At 44.5% G+C, this 24,539-nt stretch overlaps 1 protein-coding gene across 4 annotated transcripts in view; it reads right to left on the reverse strand.

Moving 5' to 3' along the window:
• The window catches only part of NEDD9 (neural precursor cell expressed, developmentally down-regulated 9), a 178,298-nt gene that overhangs the window by 30,439 nt on the left and 123,320 nt on the right, over window positions 1–24,539 (reverse strand). Inside the window, exon 1 of one of the 4 annotated variants that reach the window (XM_025890956.2) lies at window positions 15,518–15,713. The exons of the other annotated variants lie outside the window; for them this stretch is intronic. Within the exon in view, the coding sequence (XP_025746741.1) occupies window positions 15,518–15,529 (12 nt within the window). The 5' untranslated portion in view covers window positions 15,530–15,713. Of the gene's footprint in view, window positions 1–15,517; window positions 15,714–24,539 lie in introns of those variants that run through there. 4 annotated transcript variants of the gene reach the window in all.

Genomic DNA, 24,539 nt, shown 5'->3' on the forward strand with positions numbered 1-24,539 from the left:
AACACCAGACCCAACCTCCCTGTTTTACAGAAAAAGAAACAACTCTGGGGAGGCCAGTTCATCATTTGCCCAAAGCCACACTGTTGGTGTCAAAGATGGGAATGGGACTATGGTCTCTTGGTTCAGTTCTCTTTCCACAACTCTGAGCCACACAGTGTCCTCCTAACTGGGCTCAACTCCATTATATAGCAAAGTTCTGAAGATGACAATTCTTGTCATGTCTATAGAATAGATTATTTCCTTTTGTGCCTTAACTTCCTCATTGGTAAAATGAGGAAGGTTTACTGTGAGGATGAAATGAGTTAATCCAAGTCAAGTACCTTAACACTGCTGGAGGCTTAGGAAACTATTGTGACAACTTATTTAATTTGCTGGATGGCACTTTGGCCTTAGGCTCCCTCCCAACTCAGACTCCAGTCAGGTCTCCATCAAGGGTTGGGTCCTGTTCTAAATTATGCTACCATAGCTGATATTTCTCTTGCTCACAACTATATATCAGGAAAACTGTATCTTGCAGTATTTCTCTTAATTAATAATGAGTTGTGGTCACTGTAACCTCTTATGGAATATTTGCCTGCAAAGAGCAATAATCAAACTATTGATTGCCCTCAAGAGACCGAGACAAAATATTATTATTACTACTACTACTCTGATTACTCCTGAATGAATTATGGGTATATCTCTTTAGATTTCAGCAGAGCCCAAGCCATCAGAAAGTGGGGAAAAAATGGGTGAGGAGCTTGGCTTTTGAAAACGCTTGGTGCTTTGGGGGCAAGAGTTCATTCGAGAAGATAACAGCAAAATTAACGTCAGCCAGAACACAAACCATCTCATTCATAAGTCAAGCAGAGAAAGTCAATTATCATATGGTTTCACTTATTTGTGGAACGTAAGGAACAGCATGGAAGACATTAGGAGAAGGAAGGGAAAAATGAAGGGGAGAAATTGGAGGGAGAGATGAACCATGAGAGACGATAGACTCTGAGAAACAAACTGAGGGTTCTAGAGGGGAGCGGCGTGGGGGGATGGGTTAGCCGGGTGATGGGTATTAAGGAGGGCACATACTGCATGGAGCACTGGGTGTTATACGCAAACAATGAATCATGGATCACTACATCAAAAACTAATGATATATTGTACGGTGACTAACATAACATAATAAAATAAAATAAAATAAAATAACCCCCCAAAAACAAGAGTGCATGGAGTTGATAGGCAGATCAAGAGTTAATTTGTCTGGATAGGAGAAGGTAGAGGGACCTCCTCCTTCAGGGTGGGAGGTGTGATGCCTTAAGGCCACAAAGCCAGAAGGGTGATTATCTGAATATCTTAGAAAAACCCAGGAGAAGGGGTTTGTCTATTCAAGATCTCCTCTTTCTCCCACCCACCCCAGGATATTTATCTCTAGGGCAGAAAAGGTCAACAGAGAAACAAAACTAGGAGAGATAAGAGAGCTATGTCCTTCTATAGCCAGTTGGATGGTTAGCCTCAGGAGGGTGGCAGTTAGAAATGCAACTAGGGCTTGGCAGAGCGCCAGAACAGTTGGGGCACAGAAGTTGAAAGCCAGAGGAACTTCAATTACACTCCAGCTCCTTTACCTTACAAATGAGAAAAGAGGCTCGAGGGGTTAATGATTTGCCAAGCCACCTGGCAAGAAGGTCACAGAGCTGGGGCAAGAATTCAGGGCCTCCAGCTCCAGAATTGGGATAGTATTCAACAAAGTCAAATGCATGTGCTCCCAAAGCTGTGGTTCTAGTTAGGATTGGAAATCAGCATTTAGAGTTATAAATTCTCTTTTAGGGAACCCTAACTCTAGCAGCCTCTAGCATTGATCCCCCCACCTCAGTCTTTCTTGAAGCTCTCTTTTGGCTCCCATGATTCCACCTCTGGTTTCTTCTTTCTATTCTCATGACCACTCATCTACCTTCTTCTTCACAGACTAATCATGTTCCTAAGGGATCCCTCTGTTCTTTGCTCGTCTTTACATGCTCAGTCTCTAGAGGAAATCTTATCCCACCAATGGCATCTAAACACACCAGATAACAGATCCATAGCTCCAGCCTAGAAGTTTCTTCCGCACTCTGGTCCCATATCTCCAACTGGCTAATGGGTATCTTCACCGCTAACTCAACAAGTTTACACTTGTTGCGTGTGAAAACCCCTTTCTCCTGCTTTCTCTCTCTTAGTTCACAGCACGCATGAAGATAGGAGGCTCAGAGGTTTGCTGAGTCTCTTCACAATCTCGAACCCAATCAGTTTGGCCCCCGTCTTCCTCCTCACTGTCTTTCCTAGTTCAGGCCTTTAACAACCTTCTATTGGGAGTCCAGCAATTGCTTCTCAACTGGTTTTCCTGCATTTACCTTCTCCCACCTCAAAATCTATCTTCCGCCTTCCCCAGAAGAGTTATCTTTCCAAACATATCTGCTGGTTTCCCTTTCCAGTTCTTTGTAATAGTATTTCTCTCAGTATGACTTGTAATATCCCATTCAAGACCGTGAACTCCTGAAGTTCAGGGAGGCTGGCCTATTCCTTTGGCATTTCCAGAACTTGAGCCCAGTGTCTGAAGCAAAATGTACCTCACTAAATGTTTGCTAACTTGAAATGGATTCTGGACTCTGATTTCCTGGCTCTCTACAGAGAAGGTGAAATTGTTTTCTAGAGACATCAGCAAGATACTTGGTAAAACTTTTCAGATGGACATAGGAAGATGAACTAACGGAACCAGAAAGATGAATGGCATGTCCAGACCTCACAGCCAGAGAATGTGGAAGATGGCAAGCAGGAAAGTGCCCCCGCCCCCATTAAACAGGATGATGACGTAGATGGGAGCTTGAGTCTAGTGACCACAACCACTGAGCAAACAGGAAGGCCAGGAGGAGCTGACCATCCCAGCCAGATTAAATATAGTCATCTTTGGAAGAGCTTTTTCTCCCTCCAGTGCAGTGACCTCCATCTGGCAGCAGGTGACTGGGCACCATTCATGCTTTGCCAGGATGTTGGGTTCTGCTGTTCCTGGTTCAGTTGTGCCTGAGGAGTGGGAATAAAATACCACAGGACTAGCCAGAACACTGGGTACAGAGAGCTCTAGGTCATATGACAGTTTCCACACCATCCCCCACTCTTCCCTGCCTTTTTTTTTTTTTTCGTTGCTATCAAAATGTCAAGAAAGCTTATTATTACTCCCACTGCCAGGGAAACTATCTGCTTTCCCAAATACAAAGAGGTGTGACTTATAATTTCCATGACCATTCATACTGTTCTTTGAAGAGAAATGAACACAATGGCTGATGTGTCACCCCATTAGGACTGATAGCATCATCAATGGCCCGACTTCCTCTTATTATTTTTACTTCATTCTATATTTATCACATAGGAGCTCCTGCCAAGACCTTAGGGCTGCCACATTCTCAACCACATGACTTTCCTGTACCCAACTTCCCAGACTTTTGGCCTGGACTCTGGTGGGGTTCTTGTGCACGCACGGGCGTGCACACACACATACACACAGTGGACAGATCCTGAGAAACAGGCACAGTAAGGAAGGAAATGGCCATTGTCAAGGAAATCAGTCCTAAAGGAAGTAGCTAAGGAATGAGCATCATCAAGGTTAGTCTCAGGACACACTGGGGAAGAGAAAGAAAGGCTCATGTGCCTGCTGACAAAAATCAGCTTCGGTCTGAGGGCGATCAAACCACTTTGGCTTCCCCCCACCATAATCTTTGGGTTATAGGGAAATGTGGAATTTCCCCAAAGAAGGTAATAGTCAGAAAACATGGATATCTACAAGTGTCTGGATTTTGATTCTTGGAATACTTGGTTTACACCTGGGTTTTTTCACTGGATGATCTGGGCTGTTGAATTTTTGGAGCTGAATCCTCTCTGGAGGTTGTTAAATAGCAGACGTGAGACTTTCAAGAAAGTTCAGGCGTTAGAAGATAGAATATATATCACTTCCAGATTTTTTTCTCGGCGATATATGTCAACTGTAGTCTGACATGGTGTTCATTATGTGATCTGAACTAGCCATGGGAAGGCAGCAGGAGAATTTCCCTAGTCATACTTCAGATACCCTGTGAGGGGCATCCAACATGTGCTGTGAAGATTTCTCTGACACCAAGGCCACATTTCAGCCAATGATTTTCATTTTCTGGAAAGTGCTTCTCAACTCCTATGGTGGTCACAAAGCTTACATGAGTATCTCGGACCTTCTGAATATTCGTGTCATTTACTCTGCCCCAAGTCCTCACATTTTCTTAGATTTCCTAGCCTTGTGAAATTTACCCATAGCATTCTCTTTTGAGCACTTCTGAGTGGAAAATGCTTTAAGAAATCTGGCATTAGACACTTGTCTCCCAGAGGTACTCTTTGACACACAGCAGCCCTGACAGCCACTGTGGGGCTGTGTCCTGTGTGTGGTCAAGACCCAAGGCACCCAGATTTGGGAATCTTAACATCTCTTCCATTATTGGTCCATTCCTGTTTGATGAGGTATCGTTTAGAACCTTGCATTACTTTGGGGGTTCATGTACCAAAGTGACACTACCTCTTGAGAGTTGGTGAGATCTGAGGCTCTTGACCAGTTTTGATATGTGGACCTCAGAAAGAATTTTCCATCTGACCAGATTTGGTCACATCACATGGACAGCATAGATGTGAGATTAAATAAGTGTTCCTTCAAATGCTGGTTTTCCTTCCTTCTCTGCACAATGCCACCTATTCTCCTTTGATTGAAGTTTGATGCAGGACAAAAACATCCATATGATGGGGTTTGTTTACCATGAAACCAACAAAAGCCTGGAGCAAATCCTTTGTTTCATCTAAAAAAAAATAACAAATGGGTTGTTAGGGAGGCCTGCGTGTGTGTGTGTGTGTGTGTGTGTGTGTGTGTGTGTGTGCGCGCGCGCGCGCGCGTGCGCGCGCACACATGTGACTTCATAGTAACCTTCTATTATTTCTTGGCCAGTTGTGGAGGATGAATTTGAATCCTGACCGGAGTGAGAAAGTAGCATTTCCTCACAAGTCTGATGATCAGAAACAATACACATGTCTTCAGGAGCTCGGTTTTCTATTCCTCTATGGTCTTTGAGATTATTTTTTAAGCAACTCCTGAGGGTCTTAAAGAAGGTGGAAGGACGCCATTGTTTCTATGTGTTAGAACCAGAAGTCACCCATAGCTTGACCAGAACCAGTTAGGCTAGAATTTTAGACCAAGAAGGGATTCTAGAGATCATTCAAACCCGATCTTGTTTTACAGCCCAGAGGGTCATCTATTAGATTAGCAGTAGAGCCAGAACTAGCATCTGGTTCCCCTCTTAATCTAGGATTTTTTTCCACTGGACCAGGATGTGCTTCCTGAGAACCTCTCCATCTTAGAATTTAGTACTGTTGTTATTAAGCCTTGGAATTTATAAGCATTTGTCCCAGGTTGCCTGGTTTTGAGAGATTTAAGTATAGTATATTGGCAAAGGATCAAAAACATGGGGTAGGCACAAAATCTTTTCAGGGTTCTGTCCCTAGATAAATCTGACGGGCGCCATATAATGATGAAGGCCGGACACCCACTCACCCAAAAGATAGGTTTTTATTAACAATAAAACAACCAGCTGGATTTCAGCCAACATTACAGTGTTGGCACTGGACCACATCTATCTGCCTGTCTAGACAAATCCCTCCAACCTCCAGGTACTTGGGGAAGTGAAATGAGAATTATGTTATAAAGGAGTAGGAGACGCCAGTCCACTATATTACAGTTTATTTCCAAAAACCAGTATCATTTCTCAAAAGGCAAAGCTCGAAAGTTATAACATCTAATCAAGTATTTGAAAGAAGGGAAAGATCTTATTTTTTCCATTCCCACGTATCTTATCTTCCTGCACCAAGGTATGCCGCTCTCAGGGTCTGAAGTAATGTCTAAATCCATCAACACCAGTACGCACACACACTAGCAACCCTGGCCTGCCCCCCAGACAGACCCAGTCGACATACCTTGGATGCCCCCCCACAACTCTTTGAGATGTCCCCTTACCTAGGTTCGCTGCCTGATTGCTATTATCCCACTTCACTTGTGAGGTCCTCAAAGAGTTTTTAAAAATGGACCAGTACACATGGCTGAAAGGGTGTCTACAACCATAGGCTGTCAGCCTTGCACCTGCAGAGAGGTCTCAAGGAAGAACCTTCAGATGCTGTAACTTCTCAGCTAGAAGAGGGAGAAAATATGGCAAGAGCACATGGAATGGAAGAAAACCTCTAAATGAAATGGTTCAGCGGTTAGGTATATAAAGCTCCTACATGTACGTATAATATACCAGTTTATAAGAATAAAATGGCTTTCTTTAAGGTTCTGTTCTAAATGCGTGTCCCATTATTTTATATACATCAATATAAAATTATATATATCCATTACGCATGCACACACGTACGTGTACACACACACACACACACACACACACACACGACAGAGGAAGGCTTCAGAGAACTAAAGGTTGCCTTAGAGACGGTCTGATGGTTTTACATGTGGTCTGAGTGAGATCTCATGCTTCTTAGTATTTTGTGGTATTCACTTGAACACACAGGGCCATGTATGTAAGAGGAAGTTTCCCCTTGCTGAGGACCTGTGACATGAAGCTCAACCTCAGTGATGGTACAATTATAGTGAATGGTTCTGTGCTTGTATTTTTGTGCTTCTGTCACATAGAACCAGTAAGGCAATTTTTTTTAAGTAGAAGGAAGTAGGGGAGATGAGACCAGTGATTCTTAACTAGGGGGGATTTGGGGATTTGGCGATGTTTGGAGTCATTTTTAGTTGTCACCATGCATGTGTGTTGCTCGTGGCCTGTGGGTAGAGGACATCCTGCAATGCACAGGATGGTCTCCCATCACAAAAAATGATCGAGCTCTAAAAGTTAGCAGCGCTAAGTGGAGAACCCTGCATAGAGGAATGGACACTCACTGAATTAACAGGGTCTAGTCTCAGTCCTCAGACTGTAAGAGTAATGGCCAAGAAATCACAATTTCCCCACCTGCAAAATGGGGATAATGAACACGTTCTTTCTAATATTATGAGAAATCATGAAATTATATATGCGGAACACTCTGATTTCTTCAGAAGAAAGGGTCTCTATAAAATCAAAGCACAGTTATTATTACTGCACTATTATGAGCTCATGAAATTGTGTCTTAAGAACTGTATTCCTCCCCCTTGGAAAAAAAAATTCCTCCAGGAAAAGAAAACAAACCAGAAATGATCTCATCATGATTACACCTGCCACACCAAAAAACAGACACAGTTCAGAGAAACTAAATTCTTTCCCTGCAGCAATGAAGTAAGCTGCGTCTGTAATTAAGATCTTAATAAGGGAGGCAGGAGGCTTGATGCAGCCGCTGCAGGCCATGAGGCGCGGAGCCGCCCCGCTGGGTCGAAAGCAAGAACAATTGAAATAACAATCTCCCTCACTGCTTCTGGCTCTCAGGTGTTCTCCGCAGAAGTCCATATTTCAAAAAGGGCCTTTCCTTCATTTCTAGAGATGCCTATTTCTGCAAGGGAAAAGAAAAGAACCAACTAATTATTTACCAGTAAAGTGTATTGATGACTCTATGTGAAAAATTCACCTGAATTCACTTAAAAAAGGAGCACCTCTTAGATAATTTCCTGTCAAAAAGCTGGCATAAGGGAAAAGGGATAATGCCTTCAGCGGCTGATCTTTGGATCAATTCACGTTGACTGTCTAGGGTGGCCATGTGCTCCCGAATTTCCAAGACAGTCCCAGTTTCAAGTGTCTTTCCCATTGTCAGACCGTATGTCCCATCGTTGGGTTGTGAAACGTGGATGCATATCCACGGAAGTTATATATATTTTAAGCTAAAAATAAAAGATAGGCATGCAAGTGTATATCTTCCTAATGGGTCTGCCTTGGTAGAATTTAGGATTTGGGAGAAAAAAAAGGATAGGTATTCAGTCAATGGACATGTTCTCCAATTGACAAGATGATCTTTGTAAGGAAATGAGACATATTTTAAGGCCATCTGGGCCTCTGCGAGATCGTGGAGAAGTCTTGGCTTCCCAGGGAATGGGGTTAAGAGAAAGAATGCTGTTGAGCTCACTGTGTTCTTATTGCTCCTTTCCCTTCCCCCATCTAAAGGTATGCTCAACACACTTGGCTCCAAGTGGAGAAGGCTGGAGAACCAGAGAATAACTTGAAGTTCTATCCCAGAGGAGCATTCAAGGAAAAGAGGTCTTCAAAATTTTGCTTATGCCAATGCTGTTGTGGTGGTAAGGCAATACTGCTGGTCCACTAACCCATTTCCTGCCAAACTCGGACTCATACCACAAATGCCTGGTAACCAAAAAACAAACAAACAAAAGAATTCATCGACAGATTACTGACATGTCCTGATAGACACTAAAGACTCAACACCAAGAAGCCTGGAGCGTCTAGAAGTCTACTTTACTAGCTTCCTGGTGGGCTGGTTTTGCTTGTTATGGTTATTGGGGGTGGGGTGAATTCTAGCTCATTCTTTTAGTAGAGCACAGGGCTGGGTGACAGAGAAGCCTACATGCGTCCTGAGTTAGCCACATCCCCTGTGGGAGTGAGGTGCTAAGTTAACAATAATGAACTGACTACTACAAATCAATGAGATTAAGGCTAATTCATAGAGGAGCATAAGGTTTCCACATAACTAAAAAAAAAAAAATTAGAAAAAATATTAAGGGCACATCATTTTGTCTAAATACATACTGCTTTAATAAATAGGAAAGATCTGGTTCAAATCTTAAGCTTATATACATTTTGGTTGCTGCAACTTTCTATCGAGCTTCCCAAATAATTCCCCCCGAAACACACTCAAACACACACACATACACATACACAAAAGAGTAAAGAAAGGAATTAAATTTCAACTCCAAAGATCCTATCAGACATTTCTGTGCAGTGCTTGCACCTTTACATAGTCATGGTTGCTCAATCTTTATTTCTGGTAAGCGTAGGTAACAACATTCCACTAAGAAACATTTCTGGTAATGTATGTATTACCTTGACATATTAGAAATATAAGGAGGAATTCTCATTTGCAACATATACACCATGATTTACAAAGAGATAAGACACCTCCAAAGTGATGGGCCCAGCCTTGGAATAAGGTTCCTGAACCACCTAAAACACCATTTAGCACCATTAATCGTTGGGGAGGAGGTTGGGGGGAAAAAGACTAGCTCTTTTTAAATAATAAACTGGGCCCAGGCATATGTATTTGGGAGCACTTGACTGGCAAGTTTAATATCTCCATGATCAGCTGCCCCAGCCCCACTCCAGGCATGAAAACATGACTGTCAGAACTCATGCATGTTTTCTGGGGTGCCTGTTCCATCTTCCTCAAAGTATATGCCTCAATTCACCTAGATCTCATTGTCAAGTAAAAACTACCTTCTCAAAGAATCACTCTTTCTAGGGGACGGTGGCAGGGATCACCACCAAGTCCATTTCTCTTAAAATGAAGATTCTTCAGGAAGACAGACTTTTGCAGCCAAGCTGTAATGTTCCCCAGGCGTGTATCGGCCTCATTAACCAGTACGAATGACCACAGGGAGATGACTGGAATGCTCTAAGTAAATAAGATGGAGGGGGGTGCCATTGATGGAGTTTTGAGCAGGGTTTTTTTTTGGGGGGGGGAAGTCCCCTTCCATGCCCATATTTTTTGCAGTCATCCATCACCTAGGAGACCAGCAGCTATTCTCTGCGCTTTAAGTTGGAAATACAGCATTTCTTCCCAGTGGTCCTTCTTGTTTATCTTGGCAACGAGGCTTGGTAATTAAATCTATATGTTACTGCAGAGTAATGCCACGGGCCCAGTGGCTGGCATCTCAAACCAATTTGTTTAGGTTTCTTTCTAACCCTAAAACGATCTAAAGATAGATCACCAAGACCTCTTATTTTACATCTCCTGCAATAGGATAATATATAGTTTCCCTGAGCTTCCATACCCCCCAAATCACCTCCTTAGCATTTTACCTTCAATTTTGTACATTGATAACTTTCTCTTGTCCTCACTAATATATTTGTTATGGATAAGTGATTCTAGCAAAATCTTCCTCTTAAATTTTTATCTGTATAATGCTTCTATATCTATATAATATATATGTTTTATAATGCATCCTATAATAGCTGCCATTTTTACATGCCTCTGTGCTAAAAATAGATGATTTTCATATAGTATGTCCTTGCCACAATCTGATAAGATCAGTATTATTACTCCCTTTTTATAAATGAGGACACAGAGGCCTGAAGTAGCAAAAGTGGGATTTGCAACAAAACCCAGGTCCTTTCCACTATGCCATACAGCATTAAGACTTTTAGTGGCAAAAAAACAAACAAAACAAAGCACCCACCTCTTTTTAGTAGCTATTTGTAAAAGTATTTTACGTCCTTCAACATTCAAGTCAGTATCTGTTGAGTGCTGACTACGAGCAAAGTCGTGTAGTTTTAGGTATATCAAATCTTGTTAATAAGGATGGAGATCCTAAGTGATTCATATATTAGCAAAGGGGCACATCAGTGTGCTGGTAAACCCCTGTTGTCTGGCATCTGCCTTTCCACACTACACATCCAGCCCATGGCACGCTAAACAATACTCAGCCATCTTTACCTAGTTAACTGGGATTTTGACAGAATCCTGTCACCAAGTCTTGGTCCACACTATCCTCTCAACACCTATCCACGCAAAGAGAGCCGGGGCTGACTAGCATTATCTATTTTACTATATGCCAGGAGCCGTGGTAAAGCCACGGTAAAGCCGTGGTACTTTACATCCATGTATTATCTTGTTTGGGCCTTAGAACAATAGTCTGACACAGGTATTATCCCTATTTTACAGGTAAGAAAACTGAGGCTCAGAGAGCTTGCCTTTCCTGAAGCTGTCAGGTCATAAGTCACAAGAAACAGACATGCCTTTCTCCAAAGCCCCTACTCTATCCACAAGAACATATAAGATCAAGGCCGTGCCCCCTCCAGGCTGTAACAGAGACTAGATCACACTTTTTATTCAAGGACTTGTCTAACAATCTGCCTCTACCCCCAAATAAAGGGTGGGGGCTCTCATTTTCAGTGGGGCTTCCTTAAAACTGGATGGCCCCCCAGGGCACCCAATGGCAGTTACAGGTAGCCTTTCCATAGTGACTCCTTGGAAGGGGTTAATAAGTAAGGGAGTGCTAACAGAGTAGGACAGAGATGGAAAACCTAAAGCCTGTTGTAGGGATTACAGGTTAGTCGAGGAGACACACGTGCAGGCTTTTGATGGTTTTATAGAGTGGATGGATGAGGAGACCTGGCCGGTGGGAGGTGACAGGATAACCCAGTAGGGTAGACACAGAGACAGAGAGACGGGGGCCAGTGAACGGGAGCAGCAAGAGACCAAGCTTTCCCACAGCAGAGTCAAAAGAGAGAAGAGAGGTAGGGGGTACGGGGTGGGTTTTAAGGGCACCGTGTCTACGTGGGTGGAGGAGGCGAGCTGCACGCAAGTCTGCTAGTAGAGCTGCATAAGGACTGCTTGAATGAAAAAATGAGAGACGACAAGGTCATAAGGGCACACAAGGGGGAGGGAATTTGCAAAGGGGAAAAAGTGGAGAGGAAGTTTTTTTAGAAATCTGGGGGTGTGGGGGGGGAGGGGTAGGAGCAGCAGACCGGAAGCCACTGATGATTCTGAGAAAAGGAGTGATGTATATTACAGTAAGGAAAGGATGCTAAAGGAATCCTTGGTATGTCCCGCACTGCGCAACTTGCTAAATTTGGTATTGTCAGAGCACCTCCAGCTCTCCAAAGACTTTGATCTCTACGTGGGTAAGCTCTGTAGCTCTCACAGTGGGTTTGCTCAATAAACACATCCATCCATAAACAATTCAGTTACTCGTGAAACATCTTTCAGTGCCTTTAAAATTCCTAGATCTCACCTAAGATTTAAAAAGGAGCACGGGGGACCGGAGTCTCTCGTTCGGATGGAGTGCAACGAATCACTGACAAGAGAATACCTAATTCAAAGCCGAAACGTCAGAGCAAGGAAAGAGCGGGGAATTATCGAAGTCATAAACGACCGTGTCGACTCGCCTGAAGACCCTCGATCATTTTCTCTCAATGTAGCTCCGGAAAATAAAAGGCGTATCAAAGTCCCCCTCAAAAGCGTTCCACAGTACACACGTTGTTTGCCCACAGCCAACCCAGAATCCAGTTTTCTCATTTCTGTTGTAAGTTCCACCTGTACTTTTTCTTGGCTCAAAACGTTGAAGAGTGAATTTGTTGTTTGACCATACTTCGGTGGAAAAAAAAAAAAAAGAATTTGTGGAATGGTAGACTAGATAACATAATTTAGAATTTTAGGGTAGGCACCCAGGGTTCCGAACTGTGGCAAAGTCACAGAGGCTGCTCAGCTATTAGAGACCAGACAGGCAGTGTAGGCTCAGCTCTGACCAGGCCTGGGCCTGCACAAAGTGGGCGGGGTCCCGGGCGTCCTCTCAAACACAGCCGTGCATGCATGATTCAGTCCCCCTCCTGGCAGACAGCAGAAACGATCTGCTTCCAGACCCTCAGAAGGGGAGCCTTCCCTGGGCAAGCCACCACCACCACCGAGGTACCATGCCCTACCCCCGTTTCAGGACATGCTTTGCATATTCAGAAGAGCTTGTGGACAGCTCTTAATAAATGCAGGCCCCGCAATTTACAGTCTACTATCACAGAACCTCATACTGAAGCCTTTTAAGACAAATGGAACCTAAAGTCCATATGAAACTGCAGCCTCCCCATGAACACCACCACCAAGAACCATAAAATGGAATCAAGCTAGGCTAGATGTGCGCTAACCAGAACCGTTGTGTTCATCAGTAATAGCTTACATTCCACAGTTTTCAAGATTATTCTAAATACAGAGCCGGCCAGCCTGGGGCTGCGGAAAAGTGCAGAATGAGTGGGGGTTTGGTTGCCCTCTAGTTATGATTCCTGAAGTAGGCAAACCAGATAATCTGGTTTAAAAAAAAAAAAATCTTATAGTGGCTGAATTATAAATATCTCCAGTGAACAGAAGTCTGACTGTGCTACATTTATAGCGTGTAGAGCAACACGGGGTTTCAAAGATAATTCCTGACTCCAGGATTTTACAATCGAATAATAATCTGGTTTTACTACCAAAGTGGCTCAGATTAAACAAATAACTGCCAAACATGTGTTATACTTTGCTTTGTCGAGTTATAGCTAAAAAAAAAAAAAAATCTATCCTGCAGGAATACTGGAGATGAAATAGTTTTAAACTCCCTGGGGGACAAAAACAGTCACAAAGGACATTTCAGGGAGGTCACTTTCTTTAATGGTGGTTTAAAGTCACAAGTTTTGGAGCCAGATCGCTTTGGTTCAATTAACATTTCCGTGACTTTTAAAGCTGTGTGGCTTTGGATAAATCACTTAGCCTCTCTGTGCCACAATTTCCACATTTGGAAATAACACCCACCTCATAGAGTTTTTGGAAGGGTTAAATATGACAATCCTGTATTATCATGGTAACTCTTAATACTATTTATCATCCCTCTACCTTTGCATCATCTCCTCAACTTAAAATGACAAAATCGTCTCCTGAAATGGAGTTGTCCATTATTAGAGAGAAGACAGGCTTTATAAGACAGGGTCAGTAGATTTCTTCAGGTACTGCTTTATTTTATAGTCACCCCAAGGTGTCATTTTGGCATTTAGCCGGTAAGAGAAATCAGTGTTTTTTTCTGGTGAAAAAAGCTAATAACATGAGCTAATCACAGCCATATATTTACACCGGGCAGGGTGTTCAAACTGGTAAGACCCGGCAAAGAGAAGGGTTTTTTTCCATGAATGCCCATCACAATTTATTTCGTCAGTTGCCATGACGTTTTCTCTCCATAAGAGTAAAATGAAACACGATGAGGTCACTGAATAAAAGTGACTTTAGACTTTGTTGTTTTTGTCACTTTCTAGATCGAGGTATTCAGCTTTGATGTCAGCCATTTGTACTTTCCAATCATAAACGTATGAACATATTTTCTCCTTGCTTTCCCCCTGCAAGGTGGTTATTATGAGACTAAATGCATTCAGCAATAGGGATAGGAGGGGGAAAGAATCACTGCAGGCTCAGGAATCTCTAGGCCAATCACTATTCTAAACAAGGGACTGTGGAAATATGGCGTGAGCCACTTCAAGAATGGGAACTTTCCTGCCAGGTAGAAGATTTGTTGCTGGTTGCATCCTAAAGTCAAAAGCATTAAGAATCTTCAGGATTATTCATTCCTCTGCTCTTTCCTATGGAGAAATAATGGAATAATAATAATAATGATAATAATAATAATAGAAAGCTAATAATGTGCCTTCACACAGTTGTAACCTTTCCAAGGAGAACCATAACTCATGCATTATAATGAAGACTTTCGGCATCTTGATTTAGAGCTTTTGAACGAGATTTATAGCTTTTGAATAAAAGATTTATCACCGAGGTTAACCAGTGGCTATTAGCCAGAACCGAGTATTTACAACCTCACATTAAAAAAGGATGGGCCAGAAGCTATATAATTCAGAAAGGAAGCAAAGTAGCTCCCAGCTAGCACAAACCTGAAGGTCAGACAGGTAATACAAATTGTCAATCCAAAAGCATAGCCACCTTACCAACCGTCATTTTAATAATAGCACATTTGTTTAAAAGCATTAGGTCTCATGTCTATTCTAGAAGTCACACCCAATACACTGCGATGTGCTTCGAAGTGCAGTGTCTCTGGAAGCTGCTTGCCTGGTTAGATGGGGGTGCCTTACATAAAATAGGGATATTTTGAGCAAGTTATAATCCTTTTGCCAAGAATACACAAAAACAATGGAGCAAAATGCATGGGAAAATAATGTATCATGACATTCTGTAAGCTACAGGGACAATAAGCTGGCTGGACACTTCAGACCCTCAGCCCATTCAAACACCAGTAAAAGTATTTTCAAGAAATGGCAGATCCTCATTTGTTCTTATATGCAGTATCATTTAAGGATGTCAGAATTCTCCACCATCCGCTGTGTAACAGTACCTGAGGCTTTTAATTTCTCCCACCCAAAGTACATAAGGCAAACTGCTTCTCATATCAAATGCTTAAAGCAAAGGCTGAAAACTGCTTTGAGAGCCAGTCTGAGAGACTCAGCAATTCTGATTCCCCTCTCATTACAGCTCCGGGACAGCGGAGGCCAGGCCTGGGGGGAGCCGCGCGGAGACTTGCACTCCTCTTCAAGTTAGACACCCTCCGAATTCCAGGGCTCCTGCAGCGGCTCTAAGACGAATGCCCAAAACTTTCAGGGGAGGTGGACCGGGGTGTGCTCGGACCCGGAGTGGGTCTCGGAGACTGGGTCTCTGCCTGCCGTATGCCAACCTCGGTGACTGAGACCCATCTCTCCCGGGCCCCGAAGGGGTCCCTGGAGAGTTGTCACAGTGGGCAACACACACACACAGACCCACACGCGGAAACCTTAGGGAAAAGGCACCCGCTTACCTTATACTTCATCTCGGCGGCGGGGAGAGTTGAGCCGTTTTTCTACACTAGTGAGACTGCATCAAGCACTGGCGAGTCCGCCCCTCCATGGAGTGCAGGGCTAAATGAAAGTGAGAACGGTCCGGGCCTGGGCGGGTTTGCCAGTCGCAGCGCGCAGAGCTCCCTACGGCACAGCCTCTGAGCTCACTGTTTTGATTGAGGCTGGCCGAGCACCGACTATATTTGCATACCGCCCGCCATTGGCTGGCGGACCAAGGTAGCGCGGGGCCCCGCCCACCTCTTAACTTCGGAAACTGACAAAGAACTTGTAATGTGGTCATTTCTTCTATTAACAGGGTGGAAAATAAAACGATGTGGGGAACCCTCTCGAACTTTACTCCCCATCTCCCAACCTCCCCCCAAAAAAAACCGGGAAAAGGAGATTCTTTTTCAGATTAACCTAAGTTTTAAAGAAATTGAATTCGCAGAGCAGTCTGACAGTCGTGGCTTCCTGTGACCTAGCAACTCCTTCATAAACCCATTTCATTTCAAAGCCATTCACCTCCCAATCTCTACATGAAACGAATTCGGGGAACAAAAGGTTTTCTGTCTCCGGGCCCCTTTTTACTAACTACCCCTGCTGATATCTCTCTCTCTTTCTCTCCTCCCCACCCCTCCCCTTTTTTGTGGCTGTTTGCTTTTTTTGTTCTTTTCAGTGTTCAAAGTACTTGCAACGTCAGTCTGCAGAGGAGACAGAATACAATTCTCCCTCAGTGAAAAGGAACTCCTCTAGCACAGACACCCGGGCTTTCCTGGCCAGCTTCTCACCAGGGCCTCAGAGAGCTGTCAGCCACATTCGGCGATCTTCTCTGGCTTTGCTGAGGATAAAGGTTAGATGTGACCTCTCCGAAGAGGCTGGCCAGTGCACGCCCTATACATCATCGCTGTCCACTGAGTACTGTGTCCTTTGATGGCTGGCATTTCTAGCTCCAGCTTTGAACACTGCAGTGTTTTCCTTCTGACCTCTCTCCTGAAGATGACCCATTAACCCACCAACACTTATTATCAGGGGAACAAAAAATGCCCACTGTTTGATCAGCCTGGTTAAGAAAGACCAGTCTGTCCAGTGAAGCACAGAACATTTGGTTCAGCCTCCTGATTTCTATAGAGAAAGAGATCACCCAGGAGAAGATAGAAACAGTCACCTTTAGCGACTCTTCGGAAGGATAGAGCTGATAGAGGGGAAAATTCCTTTTCACTGGGTCTCAGGGTTGAGACTCCGTGATTGTAGACAATAGCTGTCCCTGAATGGGTTGGGCTCCAACCAGACTACACGACTTGGATGGAAAAAATCGGCTCTTATTTTTTTCCTGACCTAGTTGGATCAGAATCAGTTTGATTCCCCTCCCCCACAAATTCCCAGTGGATTAAAATTCTACTTTTATGATCCAAACAAAAAGAACAGGAGAGCAGCTGTCCTGCAAAAGTGGTTTCCAGATACAGGGCTCATAGTTTAGATCACAGTTTAATATGGCACCAATTCCCTGGACGTGACCAGCCCCCCACCCCCATCCCCCCCTTACTAGCGGTCATAATGAGGTTGTCACACCCGTTCAGGCCTCAGCTTGGACTTTACTTTTCCTCATTTAGCGTTGGAGTGAAAATGAGCCTGAGTGATTTTGCAAGGTCTTTCTGAACATAGATTAAGCATGCAGCATATTGCATTGCAAAGGCTCTTCCTAACAGTCCCACAGTCTTCTAGGCGAGTCATTAGTTTGCAGGAAATTGTGTTTTTGGTGTCTGCCTGGATCAGTCAAAGGCCTTCTCATCTGTAAGATGAGTCTTGTGGCCTCCAGAAGATCTAGATAACATTCCTTTGGCTTCCTAAGCAGTGAAGCTGAATCCACCTTCTGTTTAGTTTGATGAGTACCATTGAGTAGGTGAACACTATCTCACTCCATTTCAATGCTTTCAAACGGTTTCCCAAAGCATTTGCTAGGGCTTTTTGTCATTTTGTTCTCTCGCTAGAAAGTTTAATTCATGCTAAGTGAACCTCTTGCTTTCCTGTTTCTCTCCTGTTGGGTAAGACACCTCAGATCTACCTGCAGTTCATTTCAGGGCAGTTTGGGTCGGCGTTAGTTACCTTGGAGTCAGGTAAACTGTGTTAGAATCTCAACAAATTTTCTTAATTTCTTGATTTCGGTGCCCTGAAGTATAAATTAGGGAAAATAATACTGCCTACTTGCTGGAGTTATAATGAGTATTGAATGAGATAATATGCATAGGGGCACCTGGGTGGCTCAGTGGGTTAAACATCTGCCTTCGGCTCAGGTCATGATTGCAGGGTCCTGGGATCGAGTCCTGCATCAGGCTCCTTGCTCAGTGGGGAACCTGCTTCTCCCTCTGCCCCTACTTGTGCTCTCTCTCTCTGTCTCTCTGACAAATAAATAAATAAAATCTTTGGAAAAAAATAGATCATGTGCATAGAAGGTAATAATACCCAGTACTATCTTAATTAATGTCTGCTTATTAATATTTTGTTATGAATTATTTCATCTTAAATTCATCATATATCATTACTATATTATATAACATTATTATTATATATAAATATATGAATATTTATTTAATTGTATTAATTATGACAGTTATGACTGTTAGACCACTGTCAATATTTTAAGTGTGAAGCACTTTTTTTTTTAAGCATTCAGGAAAAGGTGGAAGACAGCTTTCTAATTTAACAGATCTCGATTGAGCACCTCCGAGGTACTGTTCCAGGTGGGGAAGGTACAGGAGCAACCCAGACAGACAAAGTCCCCACCGTCTCGGTGCTTACAGTCTCCTGGGAGTGGGGGACAATAAGTCAATGAATATGTGTGAAATACAGTTTTGGAGTGATAAATGCCATGAAGAAAAATTAAGCAGGAAAAATTGCTAGAGGAAAACAGATGAGGGTGGGGTTGTCTTCTTTTAAAGAGTGGTCAGGTAAGCCCTTCTAGGGAGGTAATATCAAAGCAGAAATCTGAATGGCACGAGGGATCCACTCAAAGATCTGGGCAGAGGAAAGCGTCTGAGCTTGGTGTGTTTAAGAACAGCATATAAACCAGTGTACCTGGAGTCCGGCACCTGGGGTTCGGGTGGAGGAGACAGAGACAGGTGGATGGTGGCAGTTGGATTTCCTTCTGAGCTCCAGAGGAAGTCACCGGAGTGATCTGAGCAGAGAATGATGTGATCTGTTTCTCTGTGTTTTTACCCTTTGTGTAAACACTCAAGGGTAGCAGGCCCTTGGTTAAAATATTGAGTTCTGGTCTTAATGCAGTTTACATAATGCAGCTAGTTGTTACTGTATTCATATTTTGTATTAATTATATCAGTATTTAGGCACGTAGTATGTTTTTTCCTTCCCCCTTTGGGGAAACACAAATTCTCTCACTGAACAGAAAAACAGCCGCAATCCCTTCTATTACCTGGGATTTTTGGATGCAGAAATACTGTTTAAACTATGCTATATAAACACTGTCGACCAATCTATGGGGCCACCCTCCTACTCCCGTGGGTAGCCTCCTAAAATGGGCCAGGACTCCGGGGTTCGGGCCCTACCCTATGCTCACCAACACCCTGGCGGGAGCACCCCTCAGCCATGCTACCTGCCTGCTGGTGGCCAAGGGCTCTATCTCCCCTGATGCTGATACAGGCAGGAGCAAGGGATATGGCACCAGACAACGTCCAAATGATTTTCCAGCTGCCGCTGGACACGGGCGTGGATACAGCAAGAAATCAAGAGGATGCCAGAGGGAAGAGATTCTCCTACACACAACTTGGGAGGAACCCATGTGGCTGCTAAGAGCGAAGGGCCAGGTCAGAACATGCAAGGGCAGGAAGTGAGCTCAGGAATCTAGAGCAGCCCCTCTGAAGAGGATGAAGCTGCTCCGAGGGCCGGGTGCCTTGCACGGGTGCCGCCAGGTTGGCTCATAACAGCAGTCGCTGCTTCAGGTCCATTCTGTCTCTCTTGTCTGATCTATTCCAGTCCTTTCTTTGTCATTTCCCCGCCTGCAGTCTCTTCCTGCTGGAAGCTATCTTCCACATCACTACCTGTTTAATTTCTAGAGTTCAGAGCACATCACATTGCTACTGGGATTAAAAACCTCTAGGGACACTTCAGTGCCTTTAAAAACAAAATCTGCAGACTTTGGCACAGACTATAATTTGAGCCCCCCCTTCCTTTCTGGCCCCATCCCCTCCCATCCCCCCACCCCACACCCCACCCTCCAGCCAAACTGGCGGGACTCACCAATTCTAAGACACACTTGTACTGTCCTGGCTCCACACAGATGGGTCCCTCTGCCTAGCGCGTCCTCCCTTCACACGTCTGCTATCAAGCCGAGCCCCAACACTAACCCTTTTGTACTTCCTCGTCAACAACCCCCACTCTGCCCACCTCCTCCTTTCAGAACTAATTCGTCCCTCCCTTCACTATGCCCCCATTGTATTTGGAACACGGCCCTATTATAAGGCTTTTCCACATTGTACCATAATATTGGTTGATCTCTGTGGCCCTAGCTTCAAGGTGAGCTCCAGAGGGACAGGGTGGTAACCTGTTCATCTGTGTCCTCCGCAGGCTTATGCCTCATAGGGGCTTAAATACTTGCTGAGTGAATGGATGAACAAGAGGACAGCAGTAACTTCAAAGAATGTCTATTTTCTGAGAGTTCTGTGTGATGCTCAGGAAAGGAATGGAGAAAACTTGAGTTTGAAGGCAGTAGCGTGGTTTACATTGATAAGGGAAGCTAAGATGCAACGTTTCAGAACCTACTCAAGGCCTGTTGCCAGTTCTGGCTCTTGGACATGGTTTGGTCTGAAAACTCCAGCTTGTAGGCCTCCTGTTTTTGTGTGACTGATGAGCTAAGAATAGCTTTTACATTTTTTATATGATTGGAAAAAAAGGAAAAGAAGAATATTCCGAGAGTTGTGAAAATTATGTGAAATTCACATTTCAGTGTCTATAAATAAAATTTTATTAGAACACAGGCACCCCTTCCTTTACAGGGTGTCTTTTGAGCTATAATGGCAGGCTTGGGTGGTTGTAACTTGAAGAGGTAATGGCTGCAACCCCCCTCCCCCCAAAATGTATTATTTAGCCCTCCACAGGAAACATTTGCTGACCCATGCTCTAGAATAGTGCAAGATAGATCTATTCCTGAGCTCAGATTCAAGGATAGATCCTTCCACATCCACAGCGAAACGATCTAGAAATACCCCTTCTACGGCCATGTGTTATGATTTCTAGTTTGAAAAACAAAACCTACAAAAACCAAAGTTATTTCACAAAATAATGCGAGGCAGCAACTTTTCCATTCTGTAAATCTCCAGAAATCTCCCCAAACAAAGATGAGCCACCAAGAGTTTCCCAACTGACCACTGGCATACTCAGCCTTGATCGAAACCCTCCCGCTTGCCAGACCCTAATATCACAAACGTGATTTCATTGAATATTTATCTAATATGACAACCCTAATTTTACATGTAACAAAATTGGAGACCCAGAAAGGTCACACAGCTTGCACAAAGTTACAGGCGGGTGAGTGTGGGTCTGGTGTTGGAAGGCAGGCTCTCTGGCTCCTGAGTCTGTGGGTCCTCATCGCTGTGCCTACTGCCCCCCAGCATCCCCTGGGGGTCTTCATTATCTGAGCCCCCCACTTGTCAGTCAGTTCAATAAGGTAGCTTCTCCATCCAAGTGGGTCTAAACCCAACTGAAGAGCAAGTTGTCAAGTTGTGACACACCTTATCCGTGCTTTCAAGCCCTGCTTGTCTAGACTGTCCCCCTTAATCATTGTGCCTCTTGAGGTCCCATCTTTCCCCCTGCTTGCACCTTGGCTCCTTCATGAGACCTTTCCTTTCCATTGCTGATCTCTTCCCCACCCGCCTGTCTCTCCCTACCTCTGCCCTGGGTCGGTGCTTCCCAAAGCTGACCCCCCCTTAAAAGCAATTATGAATGCTCCGTGGGTCTGGGGAGGGGACTTGGAATTTATACATTTTTAAAAATATCCCCCAGGTGATTGTGTACACAGCTTGTCGTTTAGTGCTTAGGTGTTGCCTTTACTGTTTCTCCTGAGAGGAAGAGCTTCTTCTCCGCAGTGAGATTTCAAGCAACTTGGGGAAGGGGATTTATGCAGGCAACTGAGTCTCATGGTACGTCTTCCCCGAGCCCTGTGTCTTGTCCACGCTCCCAGCCTTTGCTGATGCCAACGAGGAAATAATAAGTCACTTTTCAGCCGGCAGAGGAAAGAACACCTCTCACTCTAGGCAGTAGCCCCTCTTTTTTTAATCTGTTGAGCTGGTCAAGCTCTTGGAATGAATGAAAGTCTGTTATTAAAGAGATGCTCTGGATACAATCTCTAACACCTGTTTCTTCCTGTGCTGGGGAATGGAGTGTTCATTCACTTTCTCATCACTACTATTTTGGTGAAAGAGACTCATTAAGGCTGCCCAATCCTAACCCTTCCTACCCACCCCCTCCCTTAACAGTTATTTTATTATTACTATTATTTTTAAAGTTTTTCTTCCTACCTGCCTCCCCTTTTAACAATAGTGTCTGAAGGATAAACTCTGTTTTCTGAAAGAGTTGTTAAAAACATTGTCTTATAATATTTGTTTCTGCAGATGGAGGGTGTTGTTTATTGAAAAGGCTTGTTGACTCATGTTCCCAATATTACTTCTGATTTGGTGCCCTCTGACTTACTTCTTATTCTCAGTGACAAGCCACCGGGGAGGGGTGGGACTCTAAACAACAGAGAATAGAAATGATTCTTCTAGAATTCTCTTTACTGCGTGACATGGTGGATTCCCACACTGTGGTGACTTTACAAGGTCTCACTGCCCTGTTTTACTGAGCCAAGGTTATAAGTGTGTCTTTGTGACCTTCCTTTTAAAAATCTACCATCCTCTTTCCCTACCCCATTTCGCACTGCCGTCTGTCACAGATTCTTTGAGGTGGCTTTTAATTTTCCCAAGGGTGAAGTGCTAAAATGGTGTGTGTTAGACTCCTATCCGTCCTTGATAAACCATGAAAGAATATATGTAATCCTGTGTCACCAACAGCTACTAAAAACCTACAGAGACTCATGTAAATTGCCCCTCATAATTATGGGCAATACCTGGACTTGATTTTTGAAGAACTGTAATTGTGAAGTTTTTGATGTTTTAGATATACCTCCATCGCAGTGTTATTATAACTCTGGAATCCTTAATTACTACCTTCCCTCCCCCGCCAAAGAATAAAAAACAAAACAGATTAAATTATATGTCAAGTAAACTTCCTCAACTTTAGTAAAATATGATAAGCAATGATGAGGCTCCATTTTAGCATGGAGTATTTTCTTCCTGTGAGGGATTTGGGGAGTTAATTTAGGGGTGAAATTGTGAGCAAGACGAACATGCGAAGGTTTACATTTCCACTCTTCAGATGTGTCCGGTTGGGCACAGGAATGACATTCAGTGGGACGAAAGGACTTTATTGGCACAATTGTGCAGGCTGCCTGGCGAGGCTCCCCCCTGCTCTCTCTAACCGTGAGGTATTCTGTTATTGCATGCTTCAGTTTGTCCAAATAAACTATCTGTTATACAAAACTGTCATGGAAGTCTCTTCTGCGGCTAGAAACAGCAGACTGTGGATCCTTACGAAGGTCAAGGCGATCTGCCACAACCGTATAGGCAGACTGTGGATCCTTACGAAGGTCAAGGTGATCTGCCACAACCGTATAGACAGAAATCCCATGCCCGGGCGGTCCTTTATATAATCTTTTTTTTTTCTTTGTATACTCTTAAGTCTGAAGTCTTCCTGTCCTCTCCTTGCATCTGTACCTATGATGGGACGTGATAACGTGACATGATGTGTGCGGTTCCCTCTCCATTTGTGCTCCATTCCAGGTGTAGTAAACAGAGAGGCTTAGGGACTGTGGGCCCGATGTGCCTGGATGGGGCCGGATGTTCTGTGTCCAGTCTGTTCCTTCAGACACACTGGCCACTAAAATTCACCTTCCGCATCCAGCACCCAGCCTAGCTCCAGGTGGAGGTGGGGGGGGCGGAGATGGAAGCGCAGTGGGGTGGGAAAAGATCAGGGAGCGTGGCCCGGTGGGTGTTTTGAACACCAGACGACCACTTTCCTGGAGGAACAGGTTAAATCATTTCTTCAGGAGTTTGGAGATGCATTCCTGCCCAGCCCCCACTGGCCCTGAAAGGGGCCAGCTAACCCAGTCCTCCAAGGAACCCGGCCTCCCGTCCCTTGCTGCCCTCACCAGCTGGGGCCAGTGAGTGTCCAGCAAGCCCTGTCCCGGGGCATCGGGCCTGTCTGGCTGGCCCTGGCGGCCGCCAGCTGGCGCTGATGAGCGAGGGGAAGGAATCTGAGTAATGCCGGGCCTTGGGGGGTGATGGTTGTGGGGGGGGGACAGGAGAGGAGGAATGTGGTGTGAGGACACAGCTCAGCCGGCACTGTTCGAGCCAAGCTTTTGAAGAGTTTGATTCATTTTAGAAAGCAAACAAACTGCTCCAGCTATCAGCAATCTTTTATTTTGTCTGCGAGAGGAATGCCTCTCCAGCGTGGGCCGGGCACTGGGCGGTGGTGGAGACACGGGTGTCCACCCTTGACTTGCCATGTGGAGTGTGGACGGCGCGTTCCTTTCTGCCCACTGAAGCTGAGAAATGCAGAGCAGCTCTCTTCCTTGCAAGAAAAGCCGAGGGGGAGCCCTGCTAATTAATGAGCAAGCCAGAGGCCTTGAGCCTCACTGGCTCACACCACGGGGGCTTACAGAGGTTGAGCGTGAGTTCCCATCATTCGCTTAGGTCCTGGCACCCTATGACTTCAAACGGGGGGTGGGTAGAAAAGGGGGTGTTGCAAAGGTCCTCTTGAACTCTGGGGCCTGCGGGTCTCGTGATTTATGCTCTAACCAGCCTTGGGAGCTTCTCGTCTTCGGAAGGGTGGAGAGCTGGGGGAAGAAGCAAGGTTTCTGCTCTTTCTGCCCCTAGAAGATAGGGGCCACGTGTTCCC

The sequence above is a fragment of the Callorhinus ursinus genome, unplaced genomic scaffold (genome assembly GCF_003265705.2).
Source record: "Callorhinus ursinus isolate GAN/ISIS: 27379988/994484 unplaced genomic scaffold, GSC_fseal_2.0 scaffold26, whole genome shotgun sequence".
In the NCBI taxonomy this organism is placed as follows: Eukaryota; Metazoa; Chordata; class Mammalia; order Carnivora; family Otariidae; genus Callorhinus; species Callorhinus ursinus.